Source organism: Crinia signifera, chromosome 1, assembly GCF_055691185.1.
Source record: "Crinia signifera chromosome 1, ASM5569118v1, whole genome shotgun sequence".
Lineage (NCBI taxonomy): Eukaryota > Metazoa > Chordata > Amphibia > Anura > Myobatrachidae > Crinia > Crinia signifera.
Window position 1 is genome coordinate 459,342,338 of NC_139217.1, and position 24,170 is coordinate 459,366,507.

Below are 24,170 nucleotides of genomic sequence, written 5' to 3' on the forward strand. Positions count from 1 at the left end.
TTCTCTAAGCAGCTCCTTTGACCTCTGCAGAGGTCCTGAATATAAAATGGCTGCGGCGAATGACCCGGGTGTCCTCTTCCCTACTGCAGAAAAGATAATAAGGGAGTACAAAGACAGGAGCGGCATATTATAGATAGACCAGGCATAATGGGGGAACCACAGCTGTTCTCGGCTACAATGTGTGTGTTTTTAACCTTAGGAAATGTGTGTACAGATATTCCCCTCCTCTGCCTCTCTCTCTCTCTCTCTCTCTCTGCATGGACGAGCGCAGCCCTTTAACTGTGTTCCAGATTGTTGTTGCTTTCAATTCACTATTAACAACGCCAAGTTGTTTCTTCCCTAATACCTGCTTTGCCACCAGCCAGGCGATAAATATGATCTTTCATTATCAGAGCGTAACGCAGCTCTGTGACATCACAGAGATGCTTGTCTGGCCTGTGCGGAATCGTTGCCTTTAGTCTCGCCTGATATCTAAGGGACAACGATAAATCATTCCGATGTTTTAAAGGGGACACATACAGATGACCAGCGTTTGGGATGCCGGGTTTCATAATACCGACGCCGGCATCCCAAAGGAGGAAACCCCGACAGGGGTCAGGTAAGTACAGTTACCCTCCCCCTGCCGACATAGCCCTCCCTTCTCGCAGCCTAAACCAACCACCAACACCCACCCCTGTAGTTTGACCGTACCCCACCCTCCCTGTAGTGCCTTACCCCATACCCTGCCCCCTCAATCCAGCACCCCCCTCACTGTCCATGTGAACATCTATTAGGAATATTAACCTGTCTCGGAGCAAGTCACCATCGCGTAGCAAACAAAGCGATCCAAGGGTACAAGTTTCGACTGATGGTGGTAAGGTTACAGTAAAAGATAATCTATTTAGGACAAGATAACCCCCCAAAAAAGTGTCGATCATATAGGTGTCAATCATTTTTATGTAAACGTTAAGCACTGGCAATCATTTTCATCTGTCAACATCTTGTACCTGTTGACCGAACGTATACCGTGTCAACCTAATGACATTGCCAAACTATTAATCCACACCACCCAATAAGCCCATGGCCACCGTTCATGTTGGCACACTCACTTTCCTTGCTGTGCAGATGTTCCCAGATGTACCTGTGACAAGGACTTACCCAAAGAGTATAGGGTTGTTGTGTCCTCCAGCAAACAAACCTCCTTATATCTACACTTTCCCAAACTACTTTTTAAAACGTCCACGTACCTTCACGTTGTACATGTTAACGGCTTTGTGTCCACTGTATTATAGCCACAGAACCTGTGTAATTAATATGTGTTCAGAATTAAAAGGATGAGGTGGTAACCCTTCCCCTGCACAGTCGTTTTCCTTCCTCTCGCCCATTTTAGTCCCTCACATTTTTAAACCACCCCCCCCCCTCCCACAACAGACCATTCTACCATTCCACCATTCCTTGATCCTCCTCCCTACATACTGTATTCCTCCCTTCTCCTTAACAATTATGCCTTATGTTAGCAGTTCCCATTAACTTCTCTTTACACCGGTGCCTTTTCCATCTTATTTTAGACATTCTATTATTAAATACATCATTAAAATCCCTTTATAGCGCCTTCATCCTCTGCAGACATCACCCAGCCTCACGGTTCCCATCTCCTCTGCACTCTTTGGACGTCACATTCATTTATAATTGTCGGCCTATTTTTTTCTTCAACTCTTTCCTAGAACTTCGCGGCCTATACTACAATAGCCAATGACCTACCCCACTGCTCATTCCAAAGATCTATCCTTTATAGTTATTCGTCGTCGTCGCCCCCAAGGTGTTTAATGTGTTTAAGAAACCCACCCCCCTCCATTTTCCTGCCCCCTGTATGGGGGCAGGAAAATGGCTGCCCCCATGCAAAAGAAAGTTTTTCAGACAGGTTTTCCTATGGGGAGCCGGGATCCGCAACGCAGGAGGTACCGGCCGCACGGGGGGTTTATTAAACACATTGGGGGGGGGTTAAGTGTAAAACACTGCCACACAGCGCAGGGTCCCTTTGGGGAATGTTAAATAAGCGGTGGGGTCCCTGCGGAGACCCCACCGCTCATTGCACATTCCCCAAAGGGACCCTGCGCTGTGTGGCAGCGGGGGCCACCTGCAGCCCCACCCGGACCGAGCTGCCAGGTCCCCCTCCCCTGGTACCTTGGCAGTGTGGGTTCCTAAATACTGTTTCAGACCGCAAAAAAAAAAACGGGTCTGGAACGGGTAGGACTCTGCTTTTTTACCGTTTCCAAAAAACGTTTTTTTTGGGGGGGAAACGGTAAAATCACTCTGCACCTTTCAGACCGCACATATTACCGTTTTGAAACGGTAAAAAAACGGCAATATACTGGTTAATATGTGCGGTCTGAAAGGGGCATAAGGAGGTTGGTTAAGGTTAGCATGCGGGGGAGGGAGTTTAGGGTTAGGCATCTGGTAGGGATGGTTAAGGGGGGACAGGGAGAAGGTAAGTGTACTTACTGGACTCCTGTCATAATTTTTAGCATCAGTTCTCTGTCTGCTGGTATCCCGTCTGCCGGGCATCCATATACCTATAGCCTGACCAGTCACTAACTCCCTACCCTTGCCTTCATTGTCAGAACCTCACACCACAATCTGCTCTGGTTCTCCGTACTCTGTCACTTCGCACATATCCTCTTGTACATGTTCCTTTTCCTTCGATAATAAGTTACTTGAACTCCTTTTTGTGTAAACGTTATATTTCCCATTAATCCCACGTACAATGCTACAGATTATGATGTTGCCATATTATAGTAATAACAATGTGATTACAGAATCCCAGCAGCAAGTGTCACATTGATTGTTCTTGATCATAATAAATAAAAATACATTTTGATTGTTAAAGGTTTTTGGGGTGATGTGGGGTGAATGCGGCCACAGCCTATGAGCTTGGACCCATGCGTTTTATTCATGTGCTCTTAAGTATGACCGCATCCTTACCTGCCTGGGAAAACAGAAGTGTGTCCATTTTGGATTTATTATGTCTATAAAAAGCCGGCTCCTAGTGCTGTGAACTCATTCACCACAAGGTTACCCATAAATAATCTCACGTGATCTCTATACATTAGGATTCCCTCCCGGCATGTTCCGTCTGTACAGTGCCGTGCACCCATTTGTGTAACACGGATGTCATTTGTGTATCTCCTTTTCCATTTTGTGTGCATTTGCTCACTTGTGCTAATTGCTAGGGGTTGTCGGTGTTATTACACCGGTTCTGTTTCCGGAGGGATGCACAGAAGTAATAAAATAACGGTCTATTTACAGGCAGCAATCATACACAACAAATTGCGCTCACTTACTTAGCATTGTATCAACCCGGACTTTAATAGCTTTAAATGATTAGCAATTGAACAGATGCGGTTGATCAATAATGTATAGAGCACGTCGTATACCCTAAATGTCTAGTAAGCGGTGAAAAGTGTGGGTGCCGGCACTCCTAACCTCTCGTCTCTTCACCCGCCACGCTCCCACTGTCCCGATCACGTCAGGTGTCATGTGCAATGATTTGTCTGTCAAACAATTTTCCTCTCCATTAAGTTTAATGCTCTTCAGATACTGTTGTGCGGATGCCCTGTGCATTTTTTGCTGAGTTGGCAAGCGTTTTTTTTTTTTTTTTTAAACATGCGCCAGTTTAAGCTGCTGTTAAGTCTTGTAAAAATCATTTTACTCATTCAAGGGACGGCTTTGAAATGCAATATATCTCCTTTTATCACAGGCAAGGCTCTGACTTTCCTGCTCCTGCAACCACCAAGCCCCAAGCTCCCCCCTCACAGCACCATCCGCAGAACGGCTATTGATCTGATTGGACGAGGCTTTACCGTGTGGGAGCCCTATATGGATGTATCTGCTGTACTGATGGGACTCCTAGAACTTTGCGCAGAGGCTGAAAAACAGCTTGCCAAGTACGTATTGCAACTTTCATGTGTTCTTAGCTTCTCCTAACTTATATCAATTCTTTTTCAATGCCTATTTAGCATTGAATTTTGCCCTTTTTTTATTGGATCTTCTGGCTGATAACATTTGTAAATCATCTATATATTAATAGCAGGAAGGACTTTTAGGACTGTCATATTTCTACAATGCCATGGTCTGAGTACGGCATCATATACCAAGTTCTAGGTCTTGGAGACAAATTTTGGCGGTGTAATTGGTTACTTCGTTTCGGCGTTATGTGGCGAAACGTCCGCTGCATCACAATTGTGCTCTCGACATTGTGACAGTTGGTGAACTCTCCCTGTGTCCCTTGCTGGGTGGTCTGAGAAATGCGACCGTTATTTGCAGCTACTCACTGAGCAGGGATTTTTCAAAATTTGAATGCTGAAGGGGTGAAATGTTCTGACAAGCAAACTTTTAGCTGGTAGAAACTGGGCACATCAGGTGTTTGTTGTTTATAAATGAAATTGGAACACATGTTAATGTGATGTGTAACGTGTCATTCAGTGTACTACAGATTCCAGTAGATTTCACAAGATATTGAAGGACGCAGGCCAGGGCTGAAGACCACTGCGTCTTAGCAAGCAGCGACTGTGCTAAAATAGGCAAAAAAAGCCGCAAGAGGCTACTTGAGTTGAAAGGATCCTACTGTGGCTTCTTCACATGTGCAGATCCTAAAACATTACACTATTACAGCTCTTGGACTGTTAATATACACATGCATCCACCGCTCAGTGTGAGATGCCTGCCATTAGTTTGCCGCCGGGTCCTGTGCTAGCGTTGGTGTCTTCTTCTTCTTTTGCCAGAAATGCATCTTAGTCGCAACATGGTGCATCTAAGATGCACCAGGAGACTGCGCTGATTTATGTGACTGTATGCGACTGAGTCTGTCTACAAAGAAGAACAGAACCTGTATTGGAAAGAAGCGGTTGTTGTACATTGTAGTACACAGACTGAGTTGTACACAGATATACTCATGCAGAGTCTACTGGTGCGTCTTGGTTTTATGTCACTGCGACTAAAATGCATTTTCTGCCCAAAGGATGCCGGATGCTAGCAGAGTCTCGCGGGACCTGGTGCATCGAAAGGGGCTGCTTGGCGCAACTGCAGCCATGATGTGTAAAGACACATCTGTAGATCCATAACCATCGGATCTATTTTACATCATGCATTTGCAGATAATGGTTTGATTCTAACAGATCTGACTTCTCTGGGGTTTGTCGGTGCACTTATAAGGTGATCGCTCACAAGGCTGGTATTCAATGCTCCTTTGCGAGCTGTGAGGGCAAGCAATGCTGATTGCTTGCCGTCACAGCTCACAGGTCAGTATTCAACTGACCGTTTCCACCTCGCTGGGTTTTTACAGCGAGGGGTAACAGCACGTGCAGCCGCCAAAACAGCGAGGTTCCCTGCATTAGCTGCGAATCTGTCTGTTTGGGGGAATCCTCGCCATCCTCTGACAGCAAGGATTCCCCCGGAACATTGAATAGGGTGAGCGCCCGGCGCACAGGTTAAACGGCGAGGGTGGCTTATTTTCGACGATCCTCTCTGTTTAACCCCCTCGCCGGTGCGTAGTGGTAATCCTCCAACCACATTCACGTGCGCCGTGTGCCTTGGTAAAATGACTGGCAGCATTAACATGCCTGCATCCGAGCAGGACAAAGATGCTACTACCCGTAACTCATTTTTATTGTGTTCATTGATGGAAGTGAGGGCAAAGGACCATGCGTACACACTACGGCACACTTTTATACACTGCACAGACCGCACACCCGCAGGGTAAGATAGGGAAGCTCTCTGTAGGCAAGTCCAGGACTCAGCGAGAGCGGAGGGTATCAGTACAGACACCACGCACACAAGGAGGACAATACAGCATAAAAGTCTCTTTTCTCTCTCTGTCAGAGATAAGATTACAGAGCAGATGCACATCTACGACCAGAGGGATCTGCTCTTCTCGCTCTGTCCCAGGCAAGGCCACGGAGAGCCCTGTTGTGTCCCAGCATGGAGCGATCTCTGCTACTGCTTATCTTATCTGTGTTCTGCAGTCAGGCTGTCTACGGCGTGGAGGTCTCCTTACAGCGCTGACCGTTATGCCGCATGCGCAGGAATATGTCAGACAGAGAGAGACAGAATTCTGAGGATGAGGGGATTCCCTTCTGTTCACGTTTATTCAGTAGTTTATTCATTTTTGGTTAGAGGACGACATAATGGTAATGTGGTTCAGACCAAGGACCGATATGTTCTTTCTGGTCAGTATATGTTTAATAAGGGATACATACGGATGGCGGCGGTAAGGATTCCGGCTTTCAGAATACCAAAGCCGGCATCCCAATGTGGGAAATCCCAACAGGGTTTAGATAAACATACTGACAACCCCCCCCCCCCCCCCCCCACTGGTGCTTAACCACAATACTCCCTGTTAGTGCCTGAACCTAAACCCTCTCCCCACACAGCCTACCCCACCTATTCTAAGTGCCTAACCCTCCCTCCTAACCCTCCACCCACAGCCTAACCCTGACCTCCCAGCTAGTGTCTAACCCTCCCTCCTAACCCTCCACCCACAGCCTAACCCTGACCTCCCAGCTAGTGTCTAACCCTCCCTCCTCACCACCTATCCACAGCCTAACCCTAACCACTCTTATTCTAAGTGCCTAACCCTCCCTCCTCATCACCTAACCCTAACCTCCCTGCAAGTGCCTAACTCTCCCTCCTCACTAGCTATCCCCCCTCACAGTTTAACACTTCCCCCGCAGCCTAACCCCCCTGTTAATGTCTAAAACAACCCTCTTCCAAACACCACCTCCACCCCCACCCCTGCTTAACACTACCCACATACTTTCACCTAAAACTAACCCTCTTCCAAACACCATCCCTTCCCTCCCGGCCTAACGCTATCTGCATATCTAGATTCGGCAATCCGGCAGTCAAGATTTTTGCCCCGCATTGTCATTGATGTCATAATTTCAGCCACTCGGTAGGCAGCAGCGGTAGTGTGCTGTCATCCCCACCGCTATAATAACAGCTGCATAATATATAAAGTCAGACATTCTCTCCTTTAGGCTGTTCTGTGACAGGAAAGTGATACATTGAGCCTAAAGTTTTATCTAGAACCCACTCCTCTTGAGAGATGACTCCAGAAATGGCACAATACAGGTTATGTATATGTATGGGCTGATCAGTGGATTGCAGGAGACAGCCTGAAGTGCAGGACACAGGCCGTCTCTGCCGCTGCAGAGACACAATGCCCTACAGCTGTATTTAGTGGGTTCTCAAGGGCTGACTTATCCATCTCTGATACCTCTCGTTAGTATCACAGCATCCCCTGACTTCAATAGGTGCTGTGGCCGCAATGCATTAACCAGTTTGTTTTGTGCCAGTCCCATTGTCTGATTGGGAGTCAGGTTTGCCTTGACCCCTGACCCCCTCGTGTGCGGAGGATATTTGCTCTGTTTTTCAAGTAGCAATGTCGCTGTGCTGTATAATTACTTATTTATTAACGCATGGTGTTGGGATTCTTCTGGTTAAATGTTACCACTTCGCTTGTCAATAGCACACAAATAACCTATGGCGCCCCGTGTATCACCGGTGTTATTTAGGAACTGGGCAGCTTTCCCTCTAAGTAGTTAATATTAGAACAAAGGGACAAAGCATCTGCCTGTCAGACTCAAGGCCATTGTAATAAAGGAGCAAAAACGACATTTCCCCACTGCTCATTCAGGCCTATATGACTAGACGTTTTTGTATTGAAGCCGCAGCGGGTGAGGAGTTGGAAGAACTTGGGGTGATAGTCTTACATAAAGCTTTAGGAATTTGATCTTATATGAAGATACCACTAATCCCTGCTTTAACTGCACTACCATCAAAGCGGAGATTTAAACGGAAGTTCTTCATTTCAAAACGAGTGCATTTGAGCAATGTGACCAATCAGAAGCCACAGTATCTGTGATTGCAGCATCTGATTGGCCCTCTTTCATATCAAACATAAAAAAATACAGCCCCGGTATGTTTAACCACAGGGCCCCTGGACAAACTGCTGCATTGTACAGCTTTCATGGCTCTAGGACAAGGACGGGGAACCTTTGGCTCCCGGCTGTTGTTGAACTACACATCCCAGCATGCTCTTCTATTTGGCCATGTTAAAACTGTTGCAGGGCATGCTGGAATGTGTAGTTCAACAACAGCTGGGAGACAAAGGTTCGCCATATCCCGGCTCTAGAAAAAGAAAGGGTCAGGTCATTCATTGGTGGTAATCCGCGGCAGCTACAGAGTTTGGGGAGCCAATAGGGACATCAACTGCCAATGAGTCCCAGATGGTGATGTTTGGCAGCAGTTTTTGCAGAGTCACTGTTTGAATTTTTGTACTATGCTGCACCCGTAACCCTTATATATAGGGCCTGATTCTGTGTTGCATGTATCTTCTGCATACTAACATGTTATAGGAAGCGGCCGGGCAGTAATCATGCGAGTGACTCTTCTATCTTGTGCGAGTGTTTGCTGGCTTCTGCACTCGATCACAGAGCGTGGATGGTCATTGGACACCTGTTTGCACCCAGCATGAGACTGGTATAAGAACAGATGCTGATGGCGGCAGTTGTGACTACAAAGAACAGTTGACGAGATGGGATTCCAAATGCAGGCACATGGATGGGAGAAGGTGGTAAGTAGGCTGCAGCCAATGAACAGCTCAGTGGCCGCTGGTGCCTCAGACTATTTTGATTGAAATACTGTTCTCCAAGTGTACTGTGAACCAACTACAAGCTGGGAAACTGCCCTGGGTCCCAGCAGAAGGGGGATTATAATTTGATAGCCCCATGATGATCAGACAAAAATCACAATTAAAGCCACATTTTTTTGATGTGACCAACTTCCAGGGCAATAGGGTACCCCCTTATTCAGTATTTATTAAACAGTGAGTCAAGGGGAAGACATACGGGGCGATTTCAGCCCTATTTCTAAGCGATCTGACTAGCACTGATCACTCCGTGTGTATGCCCTGGGACCGCACATCACTATTGTCCATAGGAAACGCCAGTGCTTTCCTACTAGATTGCGGGGCTTTGCCTATAAACAATAGGCAAAGCCCGCTCAGCACACAGCACCGCGATGTGTGCTGATGATCGTGCTGAAACCCGTCGCTCAGCACGGAGGACAGATTGCCCCGTGTTTGCCCCTTTATGATATAATTGCACAGAACCATTATATTCTGATGCGAGCACTTTAGTTATGGATCCATGTCATTATTTTCCGTTTCAATAGCCGCATAGAAAGTTCTATAGGCGTATAGGCGAGACCGGTTGTTTCCAGGGTGCTGCATAAACTGTTCTCCGTTTGGATGTGATGAGAGCTGTGTAAAGCCTATGGGAGAGAATTATTTGCTGATGGTGCCTCATACCTCACTTTCACTAATACTGATTCATCTATCATAGGGCCTACAGTAATTCAGTCCTGATAAACGGCCAGCAATCGGGTAAATGCTAGCCATCACTGGCTGTGATTGCAGGGAGGGCTGCAAATTCGCAGAGCAGCGATCAGGCCTGAATTAGCCCCACGATGGCTACCCACACTTGTAACCATGTAGAGGACATGCGCTGTGGTTTTATTTACCACGGGAGCTGCTTGTATGAGCGCAGTCCTATAACTTCTCTACAGACCAACAAGCGGTTCCTGAGCGCGGCGATCACAACTCTCCCCCCTAATGTTTCATATGCGATGTCACTATACAAAGAGCAATCAGCCGCAACCAGACAATTAATACAACTCTACAAAGGTCAGCCATTAATGGAGAGAGATGCGGCTTTCCGCTCCTTCCCATGCCTGCGCCGCTCCAGCTTTGTAAATGATGTTACATGGCCATAAGAACAAGCCTTTACCCTTCCTCCCTCCCCATTGGTGATATACAATAAATAGGACTTAACTTCAGATGACCTTCTAAATAATACAATTAAGCAAAGGAATGTATTTATGCTGCACATTGCCAAGATCTAATACCAAGTAGCGGCATTATCTATACACAGATAAATATAGCATTAGCGTCCTTAGACCATCATTTATTTTTCTCTATTTATAGGTCAGAAGAGAAAGTAAGATTATCGTGTTTCCAGCTATGTTGTTACAATTCAATTTCCTACAATATGTCATCCTACTGGTCTGTGAATTTTATAGGTTTCTGTATATACAGTATATAGTAGGGGTCTAGTTAGGGCGGACAGCCAGGCTGTTTAAGCAAGGAGCATTGTCCCTTTAAAAATCAGGCAAGGTGCTGTGGCCTACTAATACAGTCTAGCCTGACCACCAAGCACACACAGACTCTGCACTGCGGATTACTTTGTCAGGATCGCCATCATACAGAGGGGGGGGGGGGGGGGACATAGTGTTGCCCATAGCAACCAATCAAATTCTGTTTATCATTTTCTAGGATGCAATACAGAAATAGACCAAATTGGTTGCTATGGGCAACGTCACCTTTTCATTTCCATCTAATGCCTGGTACACACCAGGACAATGGTGCTCATGAGCGGGTCGTCACAGGAACGTACGACCTTGGCCCATGTCGACATTGACCCATGTCGACCTTTAACCCTGTCGACCTTGCGGCCAGTCGACCTTCCGGGTCGACCTAATGACTGTAGACCTAAGTCTGGTCTGACAGATGTACCTTTTCCGTATATTGTATAGAATGCGCCCTGTGATGTGTGTATATTGTATAGAATGCACCCTGTGATGTGTGTATAGTATAGAATGCACCCTGTGATGTGTGTATATTGTATAGAATGCGCCCTGTGATGTGTGTATATTGTATAGAATGCACCCTGTGATGTGTATAGTATAGAATGCACCCTGTCATGTGTGTATATTGTATAGAATGCACCCTGTGATGTGTATAGTATAGAATGCACCCTGTGATGTGTGTATATTGTATAGAATGCACCCTGTGATGTGTGTATATAGTATAGAATGCACCCTGTGATGTGTGTATATTGTATAGAATGCGCCCTGTGATGTGTGTATAGTATAGAATGCACCCTGTGATGTGTGTATAGTATAGAATGCGCCCTGTGATGTGTGTATATTGTATAGAATGCGCCCTGTGATGTGTGTATATTGTATAGAATGCGCCCTGTGATGTGTGTATATTGTATAGAATGCACCCTGTGATGTGTGTATAGTATAGAATGCACCCTGTGATGTGTGTATATTGTATAGAATGCGCCCTGTGATGTGTGTATATTGTATAGAATGCGCCCTGTGATGTGTGTATAGTATAGAATGCACCCTGTGATGTGTGTATATTGTATAGAATGCGCCCTGTGATGTGTGTATATTGTATAGAATGCACCCTGTGATGTGTATAGTATAGAATGCACCCTGTCATGTGTGTATATTGTATAGAATGCACCCTGTGATGTGTATAGTATAGAATGCACCCTGTGATGTGTGTATATTGTATAGAATGCACCCTGTGATGTGTGTATATAGTATAGAATGCACCCTGTGATGTGTGTATATTGTATAGAATGCGCCCTGTGATGTGTGTATAGTATAGAATGCACCCTGTGATGTGTGTATAGTATAGAATGCACCCTGTGATGTGTGTATAGTATAGAATGCACCCTGTGATGTGTGTATATTGTATAGAATGCGCCCTGTGATGTGTGTATAGTATAGAATGCACCCTGTGATGTGTGTATAGTATAGAATGCGCCCTGTGATGTGTGTATATTGTATAGAATGCACCCTGTGATGTGTGTATAGTATAGAATGCACCCTGTGATGTGTATATAGTATAGAATGCACCCTGTGATGTGTGTATATTGTATAGAATGCGCCCTGTGATGTGTGTATAGTATAGAATGCGCCCTGTGATGTGTGTGTATAGTATAGAATGCACCCTGTGATGTGTGTATATTGTATAGAATGCGCCCTGTGATGTGTGTATAGTATAGAATGCACCCTGTGATGTGTGTATAGTATAGAATGCACCCTGTGATGTGTGTATAGTATAGAATGCACCCTGTGATGTGTGTATAGTATAGAATGCACCCTGTGATGTGTGTATATTGTATAGAATGCGCCCTGTGATGTGTGTATAGTATAGAATGCGCCCTGTGATGTGTGTATATTGTATAGAATGCGCCCTGTGATGTGTGTATAGTATAGAATGCGCCCTGTGATGTGTGTATAGTATAGAATGCGCCCTGTGATGTGTGTATATTGTATAGAATGCGCCCTGTGATGTGTGTATAGTATAGAATGCACCCTATGATGTGTGTATAGTATAGAATGCACCCTGTGATGTGTGTATATTGTATAGAATGCACCCTGTGATGTATGTATAGTATAGAATGCACCCTGTGATGTGTATATAGTATAGAATGCACCCTGTGATGTGTGTATATTGTATAGAATGCGCCCTGTGATGTGTGTATAGTATAGAATGCGCCCTGTGATGTGTGTGTGTGTATAGTATAGAATGCGCCCTGTGATGTGTGTGTATAGTATAGAATGCACCCTGTGATGCGTGTATAGTATAGAATGCACCCTGTGATGTGTATATTGTATAGAATGCACCCTGTGATGTGTGTATAGTATAGAATGCACCCTGTGATATGTATATTGTATAGAATGCACCCTGTGATGTGTATATTGTATAGAATGCACCCTGTGATGTGTGTATATTGTATAGAATGCACCCTGTGATGTGTGTATATAGTATAGAATGCACCCTGTGATGTGTGTATAGTATAGAATGCACCCTGTGATGTGTGTATATAGTATAGAATGCACCTTGTGATGTGTGTATAGTATAGAATGCGCCCTGTGATGTGTGTATAGTATAGAATGCACCCTGTGATGTGTGTATAGTATAGAATGCACCCTGTGATGTGTGTATAGTATAGAATGCACCCTGTGATGTGTGTATATTGTATAGAATGCACCCTGTGATGTGTGTATATTGTATAGAATGCGCCCTGTGATGTGTGTATATTGTATAGAATGTGCCCTGTGATGTGTGCATAGTATAGAATGCGCCCTGTGATGTGTGTGTATAGTATAGAATGCGCCCTGTGATGTGTGTATAGTATAGAATGCACCCTGTGATGTGTGTATATTGTATAGAATGCGCCCTGTGATGTGTGTATAGTATAGAATGCACCCTGTGATGTGTGTATAGTATAGAATGCACCCTGTGATGTGTGTATATTGTATAGAATGCGCCCTGTGATGTGTGTATATTGTATAGAATGCGCCCTGTGATGTGTGCATAGTATAGAATGCGCCCTGTGATGTGTGCATAGTATAGAATGCGCCCTGTGATGTGTGTGTATTGTATAGAATGCGCCCTGTGATGTGTGTATAGTATAGAATGCACCCTGTGATGTGTGTATATTGTATAGAATGCGCCCTGTGATGTGTGTATATTGTATAGAATGCGCCCTGTGATGTGTGCATAGTATAGAATGCGCCCTGTGATGTGTGCATAGTATAGAATGCGCCCTGTGATGTGTGTATATTGTATAGAATGCGCTCTGTGATGTGTGTATAGTATAGAATGCGCCCTGTGATGTGTGTATAGTATAGAATGCGCCCTGTGATGTGTGTATAGTATAGAATGCGCCCTGTGATGTGTGTATAGTATAGAATGCACCCTGTGATGTGTGTATATTGTATAGAATGCGCCCTGTGATGTGTGTATATTGTATAGAATGCACCCTGTGATGTGTGTATATTGTATAGAATGCACCCTGTGATGTGTGTATATTGTATAGAATGCGCCCTGTGATGTGTGTATATTGTATAGAATGTGCCCTGTGATGTGTGCATAGTATAGAATGCGCCCTGTGATGTGTGTGTATAGTATAGAATGCACCCTGTGATGTGTGTATAGTATAGAATGCACCCTGTGATGTGTGTATATTGTATAGAATGCGCCCTGTGATGTGTGTATAGTATAGAATGCACCCTGTGATGTGTGTATAGTATAGAATGCACCCTGTGATGTGTGTATATTGTATAGAATGCGCCCTGTGATGTGTGTATATTGTATAGAATGCGCCCTGTGATGTGTGCATAGTATAGAATGCGCCCTGTGATGTGTGCATAGTATAGAATGCGCCCTGTGATGTGTGTATATTGTATAGAATGCGCCCTGTGATGTGTGTATAGTATAGAATGCACCCTGTGATGTGTGTATATTGTATAGAATGCGCCCTGTGATGTGTGTATATTGTATAGAATGGGCCCTGTGATGTGTGTATAGTATAGAATGCACCCTGTGATGTGTGTATATTGTATAGAATGCGCCCTGTGATGTGTGTATAGTATAGAATGCACCCTGTGATGTGTGTATAGTATAGAATGCACCCTGTGATGTGTGTATATTGTATAGAATGCGCCCTGTGATGTGTGTATATTGTATAGAATGCGCCCTGTGATGTGTGCATAGTATAGAATGCGCCCTGTGATGTGTGCATAGTATAGAATGCGCCCTGTGATGTGTGTATATTGTATAGAATGCGCCCTGTGATGTGTGTATAGTATAGAATGCACCCTGTGATGTGTGTATATTGTATAGAATGCGCCCTGTGATGTGTGTATATTGTATAGAATGGGCCCTGTGATGTGTGCATAGTATAGAATGCGCCCTGTGATGTGTGCATAGTATAGAATGCGCCCTGTGATGTGTGTATATTGTATAGAATGCGCTCTGTGATGTGTGTATAGTATAGAATGCGCCCTGTGATGTGTGTATAGTATAGAATGCGCCCTGTGATGTGTGTATAGTATAGAATGCGCCCTGTGATGTGTGTATAGTATAGAATGCACCCTGTGATGTGTGTATATTGTATAGAATGCGCCCTGTGATGTGTGTATAGTATAGAATGCGCCCTGTGATGTGTGTATAGTATAGAATGCGCCCTTTGATGTGTGCATAGTATAGAATGCACCATGTGATGTGTACACAGTATAGAATGCGCCCTGTGATGTGTGTGTATAGTATAGAATGCACCCTGTGATGTGTACATAGTATAGAATGCGCCCTGTGATGTGTACATAGTATAGAATGCGCCTTGTCATGTATGTATAGTATAGAATGGGCCCTGTGATGTGTGTGTATAGTATAGAATGCACCCTGTGATGTGTGTATATTGTATAGAATGCGCCCTGTGATGTGTGTATAGTATAGAATGCACCCTGTGATGTGTGTATAGTATAGAATGCACCCTGTGATGTGTGTATAGTATAGAATGCACCCTGTGATGTGTGTATATTGTATAGAATGCGCCCTGTGATGTGTGTATAGTATAGAATGCACCCTGTGATGTGTGTATAGTATAGAATGCGCCCTGTGATGTGTGTATATTGTATAGAATGCACCCTGTGATGTGTGTATAGTATAGAATGCACCCTGTGATGTGTATATAGTATAGAATGCACCCTGTGATGTGTGTATATTGTATAGAATGCGCCCTGTGATGTGTGTATAGTATAGAATGCGCCCTGTGATGTGTGTGTATAGTATAGAATGCACCCTGTGATGTGTGTATATTGTATAGAATGCGCCCTGTGATGTGTGTATAGTATAGAATGCACCCTGTGATGTGTGTATAGTATAGAATGCACCCTGTGATGTGTGTATAGTATAGAATGCACCCTGTGATGTGTGTATAGTATAGAATGCACCCTGTGATGTGTGTATATTGTATAGAATGCGCCCTGTGATGTGTGTATAGTATAGAATGCGCCCTGTGATGTGTGTATATTGTATAGAATGCGCCCTGTGATGTGTGTATAGTATAGAATGCGCCCTGTGATGTGTGTATAGTATAGAATGCGCCCTGTGATGTGTGTATATTGTATAGAATGCGCCCTGTGATGTGTGTATAGTATAGAATGCACCCTATGATGTGTGTATAGTATAGAATGCACCCTGTGATGTGTGTATATTGTATAGAATGCACCCTGTGATGTATGTATAGTATAGAATGCACCCTGTGATGTGTATATAGTATAGAATGCACCCTGTGATGTGTGTATATTGTATAGAATGCGCCCTGTGATGTGTGTATAGTATAGAATGCGCCCTGTGATGTGTGTGTGTGTATAGTATAGAATGCGCCCTGTGATGTGTGTGTATAGTATAGAATGCACCCTGTGATGCGTGTATAGTATAGAATGCACCCTGTGATGTGTATATTGTATAGAATGCACCCTGTGATGTGTGTATAGTATAGAATGCACCCTGTGATATGTATATTGTATAGAATGCACCCTGTGATGTGTATATTGTATAGAATGCACCCTGTGATGTGTGTATATTGTATAGAATGCACCCTGTGATGTGTGTATATAGTATAGAATGCACCCTGTGATGTGTGTATAGTATAGAATGCACCCTGTGATGTGTGTATATAGTATAGAATGCACCTTGTGATGTGTGTATAGTATAGAATGCGCCCTGTGATGTGTGTATAGTATAGAATGCACCCTGTGATGTGTGTATAGTATAGAATGCACCCTGTGATGTGTGTATAGTATAGAATGCACCCTGTGATGTGTGTATATTGTATAGAATGCACCCTGTGATGTGTGTATATTGTATAGAATGCGCCCTGTTATGTGTGTATATTGTATAGAATGTGCCCTGTGATGTGTGCATAGTATAGAATGCGCCCTGTGATGTGTGTGTATAGTATAGAATGCGCCCTGTGATGTGTGTATAGTATAGAATGCACCCTGTGATGTGTGTATATTGTATAGAATGCGCCCTGTGATGTGTGTATAGTATAGAATGCACCCTGTGATGTGTGTATAGTATAGAATGCACCCTGTGATGTGTGTATATTGTATAGAATGCACCCTGTGATGTGTGTATATTGTATAGAATGCGCCCTGTGATGTGTGCATAGTATAGAATGCGCCCTGTGATGTGTGCATAGTATAGAATGCGCCCTGTGATGTGTGTATATTGTATAGAATGCGCCCTGTGATGTGTGTATAGTATAGAATGCACCCTGTGATGTGTGTATATTGTATAGAATGCGCCCTGTGATGTGTGTATATTGTATAGAATGCGCCCTGTGATGTGTGCATAGTATAGAATGCGCCCTGTGATGTGTGCATAGTATAGAATGCGCCCTGTGATGTGTGTATATTGTATAGAATGCGTTCTGTGATGTGTGTATAGTATAGAATGCGCCCTGTGATGTGTGTATAGTATAGAATGCGCCCTGTGATGTGTGTATAGTATAGAATGCGCCCTGTGATGTGTGTATAGTATAGAATGCACCCTGTGATGTGTGTATATTGTATAGAATGCGCCCTGTGATGTGTGTATATTGTATAGAATGCACCCTGTGATGTGTGTATATTGTATAGAATGCACCCTGTGATGTGTGTATATTGTATAGAATGCGCCCTGTGATGTGTGTATATTGTATAGAATGTGCCCTGTGATGTGTGCATAGTATAGAATGCGCCCTGTGATGTGTGTGTATAGTATAGAATGCACCCTGTGATGTGTGTATAGTATAGAATGCACCCTGTGATGTGTGTATATTGTATAGAATGCGCCCTGTGATGTGTGTATAGTATAGAATGCACCCTGTGATGTGTGTATAGTATAGAATGCACCCTGTGATGTGTGTATATTGTATAGAATGCGCCCTGTGATGTGTGTATATTGTATAGAATGCGCCCTGTGATGTGTGCATAGTATAGAATGCGCCCTGTGATGTGTGCATAGTATAGAATGCGCCCTGTGATGTGTGTATATTGTATAGAATGCGCCCTGTGATGTGTGTATAGTATAGAATGCACCCTGTGATGTGTGTATATTGTATAGAATGCGCCCTGTGATGTGTGTATATTGTATAGAATGGGCCCTGTGATGTGTGCATAGTATAGAATGCGCCCTGTGATGTGTGCATAGTATAGAATGCGCCCTGTGATGTGTGTATATTGTATAGAATGCGCTCTGTGATGTGTGTATAGTATAGAATGCGCCCTGTGATGTGTGTATATTGTATAGAATGCGCCCTGTGATGTGTGTATAGTATAGAATGCGCCCTGTGATGTGTGTGTATAGTATAGAATGCACCCTGTGATGTGTGTATATTGTATAGAATGCGCCCTGTGATGTGTGTATAGTATAGAATGCGCCCTGTGATGTGTGTATAGTATAGAATGCGCCCTTTGATGTGTGCATAGTATAGAATGCACCATGTGATGTGTACACAGTATAGAATGCGCCCTGTGATGTGTGTGTATAGTATAGAATGCACCCTGTGATGTGTACATAGTATAGAATGCGCCCTGTGATGTGTACATAGTATAGAATGCGCCTTGTCATGTATGTATAGTATAGAATGCGCCCTGTGATGTGTGTGTATAGTATAGAATGCACCCTGTGATGTGTACATAGTATAGAAAGCGCCCTGTGATGTGTGTATAGTATAGAATGCACCCTGTGATGTGTACATAGTATAGAATGTGCCCTGTGATGTGTGTATATTGTATAGAATGCGCTCTGTGATGTGTGTATAGTATAGAATGCGCCCTGTGATGTGTGTATAGTATAGAATGCGCCCTGTGATGTGTGTATAGTATAGAATGCGCCCTGTGATGTGTGTATTGTATAGAATGCACCCTGTGATGTGTGTATATTGTATAGAATGCACCCTGTGATGTGTGTATAGTATAGAATGCGCCCTGTGATGTGTGTATAGTATAGAATGCGCCCTGTGATGTGTTCATAGTATAGAATGCACCCTGTGATGTGTACATAGTATAGAATGCGCCCTGTGATGTGTGTATAGTATAGAATGCACCCTGTGATGTGTACATAGTATAGAATGCGCCTTGTGATGTGTGTATATTGTATAGAATGCGCCCTGTGATGTGTGTATAGTATAGAATGCACCCTGTGATGTGTGTATAGTATAGAATGCACCCTGTGATGTGTGTATAGTATAGAATGCACCCTGTGATGTGTGTATAGTATGGAATGCACCCTGTGATGTGTGTATATTGTATAGAATGCGCCCTGTGATGTGTGTATATTGTATAGAATGCGCCCTGTGATGTGTGCATAGTATAGAATGCGCCCTGTGATGTGTGCATAGTATAGAATGCGCCCTGTGATGTGTGTATATTGTATAGAATGCGCCCTGTGATGTGTGTATATTGTATAGAATGCGCCATGTGATGTGTGTATATTGTATAGAATGCGCCCTGTGATGTGTTTATAGTATAGAATGCGCCCTGTGATGTGTGCATAGTATAGAATGTGCCCTGTGATGTGTGCATAGTATAGAATGCGCCCTGTGATGTGTGTATATTGTATAGAATGCGCCCTGTGATGTGTGTATATTGTATAGAATGCGCCCTGTGATGTGTGTATAGTATAGAATGCGCCCTGTGATGTGTGTATAGTATAGAATGCGCCCTGTGATGTGTGTATAGTATAGAATGCACCCTGTGATGTGTGTATATTGTATAGAATGCGCCCTGTGATGTATGTACAGTATAGAATGCGCCCTGTGATGTGTGTATAGTATAGAATGCGCCCTGTGATGTGTGCATAGTATAGAATGCACCATGTGATGTGTACATAGTATAGAATGCGCCCTGTGATGTGTGTGTATAGTATAGAATGCACCCTGTGATGTGTACATAGTATAGAATGCGCCCTGTGATGTGTGTATAGTATAGAATGCACCCTGTGATGTGTACATAGTATAGAATGCGCCTTGTCATGTGTGTATAGTATAGAATGCACCCTGTGATGTATGTATAGTATAGAATGCACCCTGTGATGTGTGTATAGTATAGAATGCGCCCTATGTACATAGTATAGAATGTGCCTTGTCATGTGTGTATATTGTATAGAATGCACCCTGTGATGTGTACATAGTATAGAATGCGCCTTGTCATGTGTGTATAGTATAGAATGCACCCTGTGATGTATGTATAGTATAGAATGCGACCTATGTACATAGTATAGAATGCGCCTTGTCATGTGTGTATAGTATAGAATGCGCCTTGTCATGTGTGCATAGTATAGAATGCGCCTTGTCATGTGTGTATAGTATAGAATGCGCCTTGTCATGTGTGTATAGTATAGAATGGTGCCTTGTCATGTGTGTGTAGAATGCACCCTGTGATGTGTGTATAGTGTAGAATGCACCCTGTGATGTGTGTATAGTATAGAATGGTGCCTTGTCATGTGTGTATAGTGTAGAATGCACCCTGTGATGTGTGTATAGTGTAGAATGCACCATGTGATGTGTGTATAGTGTAGTATGCACCCTGTGATGTGTGTATAGTGTAGAATGCACCATGTGATGTGTGTATAGTGTAGAATGCACCCTGTGATGTGTGTGTATAGTGTAGAATGCACCATGTGATGTGTGTATAGTGTAGTATGCACCCTGTGATGTGTGTATAGTGTAGAATGCACCATGTGATGTGTGTATAGTGTAGAATGCACCATGTGATGTGTGTATAGTGTAGAATGCACCCTGTGATGTGTGTATAGTGTAGAATGCACCCTGTGATGTGTGTATAGTGTAGAATGCACCATGTGATGTGTGTATAGTGTAGAATGCACCCTGTGATGTGTGTATAGTATACTATAAAGGCTTGGAGATGCCTCGGGTCATTTACTCCATACACAGAGACATCTATTTTCCCATCTGTAATCATGTAGGATCTGGCTCCCATATAATAATGGCACAGAAAGACTCTGACTCCTTGGCCTCCCGCGTTGCCGATAGATAAGTAATGTCAGAGTTCTCCGCCATATACATGCAGCATCCGAGGGTGAGGTGGAGTGTCTCTCATCTCCTGTAATATCCGCAGCACCTTTGTGCCTCTGTAAATGAAATCTCTGGCAACCTCTCAGCTTCCCTCATCTACTTTCTGTGTTTGGAGAAGTTGTTGACAAGCAGGCTGAGGCTGGAAATGAAGGACGTACTAGATAAAAACATGTGTATAATAAATATAGATAGATTATTCTCTGTGTGAGTGGTTTATGGCTCTCAGTACTGCTGTACTGTAGGTGGACAGGGAAGCAGGTCTTACCTAATTCCTCCTTATTCATTTACCCTGTTGTCACATTTTCTGGACGGGCTACTGAATGAACTTCAGGCCCTGACTGCTTCAGGATTATACAGAGGAATTGTGGCCTGGTGAGAAAGTAGCACTCATTCCTTCAGGGCCATTGTGGAATGCACAAGGCAGTACTGTAGGTGGGATGCACAAGGCAGTACTGTAGGTGGGATGCACAAGGCAGTACTGTAGGTGGGAGAGCTAAATGAGTATTTCTCACAGAACTACAACTGCTACTGGCAGCTTGTGAGGAGCCCCACACTCCTCTGTTGTCCGGACCCTTTAAATCAGGGCTGGGCAATTGCGGCCCTCCAGATGTTGAGAAACTACACATACCAGCATGCCTTGCATCTGTTTCAGCATGGCCACATAGCAAAACTAATGCAAAGCATCCTGGGATGTGTAGTTCCTCAACATCTGGAGGGCCGCAATTGCCCAGCCCTACTTTAAATACTTCACCATCCATGTGGACATCAGTTGGGTTCAGTAACGTGTGCAGAGTGCAGCAGTAGCTTGTTCCCAGCATGGCAAACGGAAAAATAATTGGGGGCCCACGTGCTAAAATATAGAAACATACAAGAAAAATGTAATAATCCATTTTGACCATGTTCAAGTCGATCTTTTGCCTGCACACCGCCCCCCCCCCCCCCCCCTGCCTGCAGTGATCTAGTCAGAAAGAGGGCTGAAATCTCCCTGTGTGTATGCCCCTTTAGGGAGCTACAATATGAAGCATTGCTTTTCTGCTTTTATTTATTTATTTCCTTATCTTAAGTTTTGAAATCCTTTTATTGAATATCGGAGAATGTTTTTTTCTTTGTCTTTTGGGTACTTGTGTACAATCACGGCTCCCATCGCATGCTATATGTAGTGGCATGCGATGCGATTTTACCGTGTTTTTATGCGTTTTTGTTAAAAATCGCATGCGATCGCCCCCCTCGAGCTTGCAAGTGGTACAGTCCAAGCAAAGGACTACGTCAGCCATTGCACCAGCGATTTTTAGCCATAATCGGAGGAGCATGCTCCTACGGCCAGCGACCATTAACCTCTTAAGTGGTATGCCTGGAAATTTTCCGGGCTCAGCTGCGCTGCCGCAGCAGGCTGTCCCGGAAAATTTCCAGGCATACCACAAATATGAAATAGGTGTGCGCCAGTGGTGTCCAGGTGTGCACCACTGGCGCAGCATCTCTAGAGCCCCCCGTTGTATCCCCTAGCCCCCCAATCACCTGTGCTCCGGCGATCGTACGGCGGAGATGTTCTATCCCCTGCCGCTCCCCCAGCCTGTAGCCGCCAGTCATGATGTCGTAGTGACGTAGGCGGCAGGTTCGGGGCGGCTCGGGGGGACTCGGGAGCACTCAGGCGCCCGAGTCCTCCCAAGCCGCCGCGAAGCATCCCCGAGCCTGCCCCCTGTGTCATGACTTACAGGCGGCAGGAAAAAGCGGCGGCAAGGGAGCTCCGGAGCGAAGGTGAGGGGGGGGGGGGGGAGGAGCAGCTAATGATCTGTGGTGGGTTTTGCTGGGACCTGCCCTGGTAGGTTTGTCCTGCCCCAGCAAGACCCACCACTGAAGGGGTTAAGGGCTGGAAATCAGAATGATTTCTGGCCAATCCGGAGCCGAGAAAGTTGGCTCCTGATTGGCCAGAAATCATTCTGAGTAGAGACGCAGAGGAAGAAGGATCTCTGCGTCTCTAGTGTACAGCGGAGCGGAGTGGGTACCACTGCAGCCGGGAGCAGCGCGACTTCAACAGCAGATGCCGGGGTGGTCGTCACAGGAGCAGGTGAGTAGGATTTCCTTCCACAGGTACCCCTTTGGATTACTACGGATCCAGGACCCCGGACTCTTCAGCCCTGGAGCCCCGGACCCGGACCAGCTCCGGAACCAAGCCACCGGACCGGACCCTGGGACCTACCGACGGGCTCAAGATAGGTAAGTATCAGTGTGTTTGTGTAATGTATGTATTAAACTTTTATTTTTCTAATGTGTCAGTGTGTATTTATTTAACTATTTTTTTTCTGTGGAACTACAAGTGCCAGCGGGCCCTTTAATGCCCCGCATGCTGGGACTTGTGGTTCTCCAAGTCCCAGCATGCGGGGGAGGCTTGCTGGGACTCATAGTTCCACAGGAAAAGACAATAGTTTTTAATTCTATTTTTTTTACACTGAATCAGCCCGGTGGCCACCGTACAGGGCCACCGGGGACAGCACCAGGCTTCAGCCTGGTCAGGTAAGTCCTGGAGGGGGGGGGGGGGGGCCTTTATTGTGGGGTCCCCACTTCCCCAGGACCCCTGGCCAGGCTGACCGGTCAGAGGGCTGAATGCTTTGGCCGCGGGACCTTATATAATAAGTGTCCCCCGGCTGTGGCATTACCCTGCTGGCTGGTTTGGCCTGGGGCTGGTACTTAAAATACGGGGGACCCCTGGTCATTTTGTCCCCCGTATTTTGGGAACCAGCCCCGGACCTGGAGCCTGGGGCTGGTTTTAAAAAATCAGCGAAGCCCTATTTGTCGGGTTTCCTGATTTTTTAATACCAGCCCCAGCTCTTTCAGCCTGGTGCTGGTTACAGCTGTGGGGGGGGGACCCCATGCCGTTGTTGTTTTTTTAAGTCACCCTGCCAGAGATGATGCAGCTATGGAACGCCCACATGGGCGTTCCAGCTTTGGCAGTATAGTCACAAGGACGGCAGCATATCGGTCGAACGTGCGTACACACTGCACTTTTGTACCGATATGGGGCCGTCCTGTCGGATGAAAATTGAACAGCAAAGAACAGTCGACCGACCGAGTATGGACGGTCAAGACAGGTTTTTGACGTTTATCGCTCGTACGGGACAGCGTACACACATATACAATTGAACGGCTGTCCGACCCAGAACGAAAGAACGGCCCGACAATTGTATATATGTGTACCCAGCTTTAAGGTGCGTACACATGGATAGATTTGGGCAACGATTCAATGTCTTTAACAATTTCCTCTGAACTCCTGCACAAACCATTTGGTGTCAAATGATGAACGATTGAGCAAACGATTACACATGAACGATTGATCTTTAACGATGGTGGAGGAAGAGGGAGCCAGTCAATCTGCCTTACCAAATCGTTCATCGTGCATACACA

The 24,170-nt window shown here is 44.9% G+C and overlaps 1 protein-coding gene across 2 annotated transcripts in view; it reads left to right on the plus strand.

The window, feature by feature from the left end:
• The window catches only part of WDR7 (WD repeat domain 7), a 298,065-nt gene that overhangs the window by 198,360 nt on the left and 75,535 nt on the right, over positions 1-24,170 (plus strand). For both annotated transcript variants that reach the window (XM_083155233.1, XM_083155236.1), the window contains one exon: positions 3,737-3,923. In XM_083155233.1, coding sequence (XP_083011359.1) covers positions 3,737-3,923 — 187 coding nt within the window. The remainder of the gene's footprint in view (positions 1-3,736; positions 3,924-24,170) is intronic.